This window comes from Lygodium microphyllum, chromosome 11 (assembly GCF_053477565.2).
Source record: "Lygodium microphyllum isolate KBCC chromosome 11, Lygodium_microphyllum_v1.1.10, whole genome shotgun sequence".
Classification (NCBI taxonomy): Eukaryota; Viridiplantae; Streptophyta; class Polypodiopsida; order Schizaeales; family Lygodiaceae; genus Lygodium; species Lygodium microphyllum.
The window spans coordinates 93900476-93910572 of record NC_141145.1 but is presented as its reverse complement, the minus strand read 5'-3'; the positions used below and the strand labels follow the sequence as shown (position 1 = coordinate 93910572).

The 10097-nt window shown below is 37.2% G+C and overlaps 1 protein-coding gene across 1 annotated transcript; it reads right to left on the bottom strand.

The window, feature by feature from the left end:
* Positions 1-267: 267 nt before the first annotated feature.
* LOC148029099 (chaperone protein dnaJ 20, chloroplastic-like) lies at positions 268-2363 on the bottom strand. Its single transcript, XM_087687857.1, has 2 exons — positions 1788-2363; positions 268-964 (listed from the first exon to the last, which is right to left on the bottom strand). Exons 1-2 carry the CDS (start codon positions 2229-2231, stop codon positions 833-835), a joined length of 576 nt encoding a protein of 191 aa, XP_087543983.1. The 5' UTR covers positions 2232-2363; the 3' UTR covers positions 268-832.
* Positions 2364-10097: the final 7734 nt, after the last annotated feature.

The window sequence follows — 10097 nt, the reverse complement described above, 5'->3', positions numbered from 1 at the left end:
CGAGCAGGACTGTATGACTATTATAGATGAGGCCCAATCTTAAGACTAATGCTCATCTAATATATAGCTCTAAATAGGTAGGTACATTTACATTGGCATAGGTACTTGTTGGGATGAGGCCCCATCTTAAGATTGAGCCTCATCTAATTAATAGCCTAAATAGTTATCTAATTATTTAGATGAAACACGATTATCCCATTGTAAGGATTTCACAAGCCATAAAACGCATAAATCCTGTCATATATTAACCGTTCTTAAATGAAATTGAGACCGTGTTGAACCAAGTTCTTTTTTATTGGAAATTGCTTCAGATTTTTACATAAGCATCATCTGTCACTAAAGTTTCTTGACCTTGCTTCAAAATTGGCACTTGAATAACTGCCAGAATTTCTCAATGTGCGTCTTATGAAAGGTAAGGAGCTAGATATCATCCCCTATTGTACATGTCCTTGGGGTATAAAAGAGTCACTCAATGGCAGCAAAAGGTAGAGTTTGGTCTCAAATGTATATAAACCTCATCTAAGGTGATACATACATGCCCTACCCCCTATGTTCTCGGGGGGGTGAAAATTTAGTCAATGGCAGCCGGAGGAGAATGGAGTGTTGGGTGTGCTAATAACTACTTCATACAGGTTGATCCACAGGATGAGAAGAGATATGGCTTGGTTGATTGCTATAGATCTGTCTGGTTGATTGAGGCAGAGGTATTATGGTGGTTGTTCTAATGACTAAAGGTTGATTGCCACGGATCTGTCTGGTTGATTCAGGCAGGCCTCTAAATGTTCTATAAACAACTGATTTTCCGAGCCGTTGCTCATGATCACTGTTCCTGCTAACATAATCCATTCTCGTGTCGCATGCGAGCACCCCATGAATCTGCAGTTTGAGCTTTAATGCTACTCCTCAGCCTCAACTCAGAGAGTTGAAATTCCCATTGTGACCTCCAGTCCGAAGGCTGAGCATCCTGCAATTCAATCATTGCAATGTCAGAATTAGATCTCTATGGTAAGTCTATGCTTATTACCATAGGACAAAATCAAAATCATATATAGCCAGCTTCAAAATTTGCATATCAAGAACTGGATCCAAATTGCCATCATGCATCAATCGCCCTCAACCCCACAATCACACATGAGATTGTAATAAGCAGGATCACACACACTGAAATTTGACAATGACAGTACTGCGACCAACTTTGATAGGAATCTGACTGCCTTCAATGAAAGTTATGCATGATACGCCGAGATAGTTGATGCTCCGGTTGTTGTCTTACATATCAACAGTCGCTCTCATACATACTGGCAGATGCATCTAATTTTACTTATAGTGAATGTTGCCTATAGTGAGCATCCCAATAGAGGAGGCTTTTCTACACTTTCAGAAATGGTGATGCATAGTGGACTGTTTTCAATCAGGCAAGCATAATAAATAGTCTGAACCATGCATCATGGTACATAGAACAAGGCAAGGGTAAAACCATCATGCACCATACTATGGGACAGACTATCATGATGAATGAGTAGAAAACATCACACAACATCATATAACAGGGAAAACTATAATGATAACTAAGGTATTTTGGAAGCACCCAATACTGTGTTAACAGGAAAAGCTGTCATGATAACCAATCACACAACACTATGTGACAGGAAAAGCTATCATGATAACTCAGTAAAAACAATCGCACAATACCATGTGATAGGAGAAACCTATCATGATAACTAAGCTTAATGTGACAAGAAAAACTATCATGATAATTGAGCTCAAGAAATCGGAGAAAGACATACCATCTGGCTGCGCATCCAGGGCCGCTTTCCTGTCGCTGAGGCAGGTATCCTGCTCATTTCCATGGCATGGTCATAGATGGCACGCTGCCTCGGGTCGGAGAGAGTCTCGAACGCCTCCTGGATTTCGATGAAGCGGCGGGTGGACTCTTGGGCTTGGTGAGGGGGGCACACATCAGGGTGATACTTTCTGGCCATCTGCCTGTAGGCCTGCTTGATATCTGCGAGGCTCACGCCTGGGCCGGAGAGCTCCAGAAAGTCATAGAGGCTGCGTGATGTGGCGGGGCAGCTGCGCACCGCTCCGGACGCGCGGGCGCGGAGGGGGAAACGCACGACGGAATTGCGGGCTCTGGGGCAGGGAGACGGTGTCGACAGTCGGAATTCAGAGCAGAGATGGTGATGGTGAGATGAAGATGGCAGGTAGGAGAGGGTGTCAGAGGGCAGCATGCTTGAGGGCTATGGAGGCTGATAAAATCAGGACTGCAGGGATGGCTATGGCAATCTCTCTCTCTCTCTCTCTCTCTCTCTCTCTCTGTCTCTCAAGCCCTGTATCCTGTATGGGTACTGGAAAACGGCGACTCTTTCTCTCTCCACCCATAAAACACACACACACCCACATATATATATATATATATATATATATATATGCTTTTTACAAAATTTATCATTTGAAACGCACATATATGCTTTCTATATATCAATTTCTATAATTTGAAATTAGAGATAATTCGATCGTTCATTGAACATTCCACAAGGTCCCAGACAGAATCTGATCCTTTTTTAATGTCAAACAATATTTAATTCCATAGAATTTCGTCAATGGATAAAGACTCAAAGAGAATCAGATTTCGTAATCCTCAAGGGCCAAGACAGCAAGAGGCAACCGTGGTGTGCCCCTTTTAGCTAATAAAGGCTAATGAACACGCCAGCAAAACATTATTTCCTCAAAACATTATTTCCTAAGGTTTGATTGCGTCTCTATAAAGTGCTTTTCTTCTACGTTAGGCTTGCTTTACATCTAAAAGTTTGACCCCCTAGAAGTTTCAACCAATGTGATGTTTAAAGCTAACAATTTTAACTTTCCATGCTTTTCAAACATTGAGATGTTTCACATTAATAGTTTTAACTTTTCATGCTTCAGACATACGAGTCATGAGGGCATCCACAGTTTGCATAGGGTCTTCGGCCTTCTATTATTTGGGTAGCTCAAGTGATTATCACCGTCCATGGGTTTGACCTACGCAGTCCCAACCACCCATCTCCTTCACAACATTAGTTGAAGGGATTCGGATCAAACACAATCAAACACTCCAAAGATCTTAGTGCTCAGTATCCTCAATTTGAACTACTGCATAACAAATTGCAAATCAACATCAAAGTGACATATTGAAGCTCAAATTCAAGACCTAAGTTTTCATAAAGCTTTTGTGAAATCTTAGCATGAGTTCAAAATTCGAGCATTACCCCCCCCCCCCAACACATAAAATTTCCTATGCAGTGATTGTATTTTGGCCCTTTTACATTCTACATAGGGCACTTGGTATGTTCTCATTTCAAAAAGGTTCCTCACGCAAGCTGGACAAGTGAAAAAGGTTGAAATCTAAGAACACATGATGCAATAAGATCAAATCTAGAGTCGACCTATTTCAATCCAGCCTCTAGTGGTCACCCATTGATCCATGTCTATGATATCAAGGCTCAAACCTAGTGATGCTCTATGTGCAAGGCTACACCTTTACCAAATAGTGGCAACAAAATGATACCATTGTTGTTACATGTTAACCACACCCTTGCAAAATGGAAATTGAAATTGCCTTAATATTTTAACCTCTCACAAAGATACATATGATGTCTAAGAACAAGAATCTTGAGATATGTTTATGGCTCATCTTCTAATAATCTCTCAAAGCTTTAGGAAATTTCTCTAAATAGTTGGCACTCAAGTTTGCAATCCCAAACTTTCTCTCCATAGCTTTTGATTCCATTACTCCATGTTTTGGACAAAAGAGTCAGTGTAGCTTGTTTCAATTCCTCCTCAAATCCATAGGCCTCACCCAAAATACCTAATCAAGCATTGCAAAAAGAAAGGTACTTGGCCTTATCCAAATGTAAAACTTCTTGGATATTGTTATACTTATGTTTTATTACAGGCTTGAAAACCAAGGTACTACCTCAAATTCTTAATCAAAATATCTAATCAATGTAATAGAAGATTTTAGTCACAACAAGGGAGGAAGTTTCCTAAAATTCTTTCCATGATGATTGACATAAGTCTAATTTACATATCACCTCTAACATTATGCTACCAATGCCTTTTTAATATTCATATACAATTAGTCTAAATGCAAAGTTCAAATGATCATGTGTGTTTTAGGATAGCATGAAATCATGAAATAACAACTTGAGAATTCATTTTAACATTTTGCAAGTCTTACAAGCCTAATGTCTACTTGTCTAAGTAGAAGACATTAAGTTGGCAAGATTAAGGATCCATAACACAAGATCAACATGTCCAACCATGGGCCATATTGGGAGTTTGAGTCTACCATAATCAAGTTTCCACATTTTGGCTATTCTTCATTGTCATCATATTTTATTAATAATTGGAAGGCCAACACTCACAAGTTAGTTATTAAGTTTTGAAATCCCAACTTGCCACCAACTTATGTCCTTATAAAGCCCTTATAGTGTACCAATTCCTTGTCACATGTGTACTTTAGGGACATGTGCACGTGCTACATCTGTGGATGTGTAAAGCAAATACATGTGTAGGTGCAAACATGTATGTCCGTGTCTATGTGTGTACATACACTACACACAAACAAACATGTGTAGAATAATGCCTACAATGTGTGTGTGTGTGTGCGCGCGCGCGGCGCGCATGTGCGTGTGTGCATGCGTGCGTGCGTGTGTGTGTGTGTGTGTATGTATGTGCACACACGCATGCGCATCACACTCACTCACACATGCATGCATGCACACGTGCGTGCGTACACACACATATACACACACTCTCTCTTGTTTGAGAGAGAGAGAGAGAGAGAGAGAGAGAGAGAGAGAGAGAGAGAGAGAGAGAGAGAGAGAGAGAGAGAGAGAGAGAGAGAGAGAGAAATAGAGTTTTTCTTCAATAATAAATATTTATTTCAATAATTGATAGTGCTAACTAAACTAGGACATTAATAATTAAAATATAACTATACATTGCTAAGGATGATAAATACTCTATCAAAGGAGTTTTATTAACAAGAACAAAAGGTTTTGAGTGTTAAAAAACAAAAGTTTTCTTTCCATAGTAGTCCCTAGCAAACAACTTATCTAGGCTCCAATAAGTGAAGGGTCTAGATGTTACCTACATCCACATACTAGTAGAGTAGGACCTTCTAATTTATGTCTATTACATATGTCAATGTGGAATTCTAGTTGTCATAAATGCCCTACCTACTAAGAACTGAGCAAACCCTAACCAAACAACAACATGTAGTTTCTTGAGTTATTAATATTTACACATTGACAAAGATTTCCAAAATATGTCTCAAAGTCAAGAAATGTTCTTGAAATGTTTAAACCTACAATGACAGCCACAGTTTGACTAGGCTCAATGGTATGCTCATCTTTGTGTTGATAATCATGGTCAGTGGATTTGACCTTCATGTCCAAACTACAAATCTCCTTCACAACATTAGGTGAAGGGACTAGCATAAAAACTAATCAAATAATCCAAATATGTGATTGTTTACTATCCTCAATTCGAGTTTTAAAATACCCAACTTGCAAAATAAATATTAAAGTTACAATTTGAAGCTCAAATTTGAAACCACAGGTTTCATAAAGCTTTTGTTGAACCTTAGCATGAGTTGCCAATTTGAGAGCTCCCACACATGATTTCCTCTGAAGTGATCTTGTTTAGGCTCTTTTACCCTATCAAGCAACTTCACATTTTCTCTTTTCTTACACATTCCTCACATAACAAGGTGGACAAGTGAAAAAGATGCCAATGTAAGAATACATGATGCAACAAGAGCAGACTAGACTTGATGTGTTTTGATCTAGCCTCTAGTGGTCACCCATTGAGCCATGTCTGCCTAATTGCAAGGCTACACCTTTACCAACCACAAAATGGCATCATTGTTGGTACATGTTGACCATGCCCTTGCAAAATGGAAATTCAAGTTGCTCTAATATTTCACTCTCTCACAAAAACATTACGAAAGCTTTGAGTTTTGATTATGGCTCACTTTCTAGGAAATTTGAAGTCTTTAGTGAATTTCTCCAAACACTCAACACTCAATTCCACAATTCTAGAGAAACTCTCCATAGCCTTCAATTTGATTATTAAATGTTTTGGATTAGAGAACTCGCGATAGCATGTCTCATTCTCTCCTTCAAATCCATAGACCCCACCCTAAAAAACCTAATCAAACATTGTAGAAAGAAAGATTCTTAGCCTTCTCCAAATGCAAAACGTGTCACATATTTGTTTGTGTATATTTTAATGAAGGGTTAAAACTTAGATACCACTTCAAAATTTTAATTAGAATATGTGACCAAAGGGATAGAAGTTTTAAGTTCCAACAAGGGGATGAAGTTTCTTAAGATTCTTTCCATGATGTGTAATACCAATAGACTCTGTCCAAACATTGTGCTACCAATGGTTTTTGTATATTCCAATAGAATCATGAATCATGAGATAATAAGGAGTTTGACTGTTTAATTCTGTGGAAGTTCTAGAACTTTAAGACCCACAATGGTTATCAATAGAAAAATACATCCTAATCATTTCTTGTATGTAATAATTAAACACCATTGTATATCTTATTGTATTGCAAAACAAAGAAGTACGATTGGATTTTGACCTTTCTTTTTTTATCATTCATTTCAACTTCTTGCAAATCTCGCAAGTTTAATGTCTACTTGTGTAAAAACATATTATATTGGCAAGAGTAAGGACCCATAACACAATATCAACATGTCCATTAGACCTATGGGAGTTTGAGTCAACTATCAATAGAAAAATACACCCCAACACATTCATGTATCTAATTAAATTACAACTAAACACCACTTTATATCTTGTAGAAATAAAATATATTAAGTTGGCAAGAGTAAGGACCCATAACACAATATCAACATGTATATTGGACCAATTGGGATTTTGAGGCTTCCACAATCAAGTTTCCACGTTTTGGCTATTCTTCATTATCATGATATTTTCACAATAGTGAAAGGCCAACACCCATAAACTAGTAAGACTCTAAACTTGTCTTATTATTACAATATTTATTATTATTATTATTATTATTATTGTAGATGTGCCACCAACTCATGTGTATCCTCACAAGCCCTTGTAGCACACCACCTCCTTGCCACCACTTCTCTAGTTTACTAATACCTTTTAATGGACCTATTGAAGTTTCCATAATTTTCCTTAGGACATGTGCACATGCAAAATATGTAGATGTTTAAACAAATACATGTGAAGGTGCACATATGTGTGCATTTGTGCAAACGTGCTCACATACAATATGCACAAATAGACATGTTGTGTGTGTGTGTGTGTGTGTGTGTGTGTGTGTGTGTGTGTGTGTGTGTGTGTGTGTGTGTGTGTGTGTGTGTGTGCACGCGCGTGCATGCACGCGCGCGCTCAGACACACACAAACATGAGTGTGTACATGTGTGCACGCTTGTGTGTGTTAAAACAAAACAATTAAATGCATAAATTTCTTTAAAAATGAAATTTACACATAGTACTAAGCTAACACAAGATATCATTCCCAATAAGCCATATGTGCATTGATTCAATGCTAGCAACAAGATAGATAGATTACAAGAAGGGAACCAAAGTCAAGAGGGAGGGATGCACCCGTGTGTGAGTGAGTGAGTGAGTGAGTGAGTGAGTGAGTGAGTGAGTGAGTGAGTGAGTGAGTGAGTGTGTGTGTGTGTGTGTGTGTGTGTGTGTGTGTGTGTGTGTGTGTGTGTGTGTGTGTGTGTGTGTGTGTGTGTGTGTGTGTGTGTGTGTGTGTGTGTGTGTGTGTGTGTGTGTGTGTGTGTGTGTGTGTGTGTGTGTGTGTGTGTGTGTGTGTGCGCGCGCGCGCGCGCGCACACGTGCACTCGCGCATGTGTGTGTGTGTTGGGGGGGTGTATGTAAGATTTCCCTTCAATGTATTTCCTCCTTTAAAAATAACTTGGCAAGTAATAAATCATAAACTTGAATATTAAATTGAATAACTAGTTTAAAAATAATACTTTAAAAATAACTTGAAAAGTAACAAATCATAAACTTGAATACTCAATTGAATAATCATTTTAAAAGTATTAATAATCAATTAGGACATCAACCAAATAACATATGAAATATACATTAGTAGGGATGATAAACACTCTATGAAACAAATTCCATTAACAATAATAAATTTTTTGAGTGTATAAAAAAGAAAGTTATTTTCTGCATAGAAGTCCCTAAGAAGTTTTTCGAGGCCCAAGGAAGCAAAGGGTCCAACTATTAGTGCATAAAGAACCTCCCTAGAAGATTACCATTAATAAACTTCAAGGCTTTGTAAGAGTTTGATCTTCTTCATGTAAGGCTATATCTATTATCATTAATACAATTTACACATTCCAAAAAAACAACAATCGATGCATCCATACAGGAGAAATAGGTGCATCCATACAAGAGAAATAGTCTAAAGCCTTGCAAATAATGCAAATTATATGTATCAACATGGAAACCAAGTTGGCATAAATATCCCACTTATAAGGACGTAGCAAACCCTATCTAAACAACAACATATATAACACTTACACTTTGACAAATGTTTTTGAAATATGTTTGCGAGCTAGTAAAGAGTAGTCCAAATATTCAAATGGTTGATGCTAGTATAGGCACATAAAGAAAGTGTTAATATAACATGTATACATGAAGTATGAGTTGCACTTGCCATAGTGACCATCCCATATTCCAAGGCAAATGCCACACTACATTTAAGTACTTGATTTTTGAAAGCTTTATAGTATAGTTTGGAATTTGTATATGTAAACAAATTTTTATATGTTAAACATTGCGGACTAGCAACTAGTGTATTAAGTTCTTGCTAGAGTGCCTTAAATCAATAGCCTAGAATGGCGGCTTCCTATAGCAAAACATGTGAATGCTACAAAGTCAAGCTATATCAAGAAATTTTTAAAATTTTTTCATCCAACTATGTGTTGAAGGTATTCTTGTTTATACCCTTACATATGGTCTTTGACTTTTTATGTGATGAGGAGTCAAAAAGGCCTTATTTATGTATATTTGCAAGATGGAGAAGTGTCTTGATTTCTTGGATGACAACATGATACAAAATAAAAAATGGTGTTATGTGCAAAGTTGGTAAGTAATCTATAACTTGTAAGCACATGGTTGCCACATATAACTTTATTCTTGCATTCCATTATATGAGAAGTCACTTTCTGAATGGAAATCCTGTACTGATACATGTGGACTTGGCAACGAATATTCGAAATGATCTCATGCTATTGGGGGTTTGGTTGGAGATTGATCTCTTGAGGTTGCTAAATGTGAGTTTCAATATCTCCTTATCTCAAGTCAAAGTAGATCTAAAAAACACGGACTTGAACATAACAATCACTACACATTTTGGTGCAACAAAGAAAAACTAAGCTAAATTTTAACTACAAAATTTCATAATCACTTATGCACTATAACTTTGTTTATCACTTATACTTTGCAATTTTGCTTTTCATTTATATGTTCATATATGGGCATATAGGTGAATCAATGAGAAAAGAAAAGAAAAATCTCTAAGGACATGGAAGACAAGCAAGTTTTCTTCATTTTAGCACCATCTATGCACGAAAGACAAACGTGGAAAAAAAAACTCTCTTTCAAAAGAGCAAATATCATACACACAATACATGCATCATTGAGAATCATCAATATACACAAAGTTTTGTCTTTCATCTTTATTCATCATGGACAATTCTTTTTGTATTTCTAGGGCACTAATTATCTAAAATGTGCAAAACCTCTAGATCAAGGGGATGTTCTTCATGGTGGGCATCATGTAGGTGCCACAAATGCATATAATGCATTAGGAAGCTCTTGTTTATGCATGTTCAATTATTTGCTTGATGGAGTTCTTTGGAAAATTTAGTAAATCTGACTCAGTCTAGCTTTTTAGGTGCAAGCCTTGAATATCCCAACCAAAAAGTCTTGTGAGATAATATTTTATTTGACATAGTAGTGAAATGGCTGAAGTTGAAAAAATAGAACAAAATAGCGACCCAAATTATTGATTGAGAGTTCCGAGCACTACC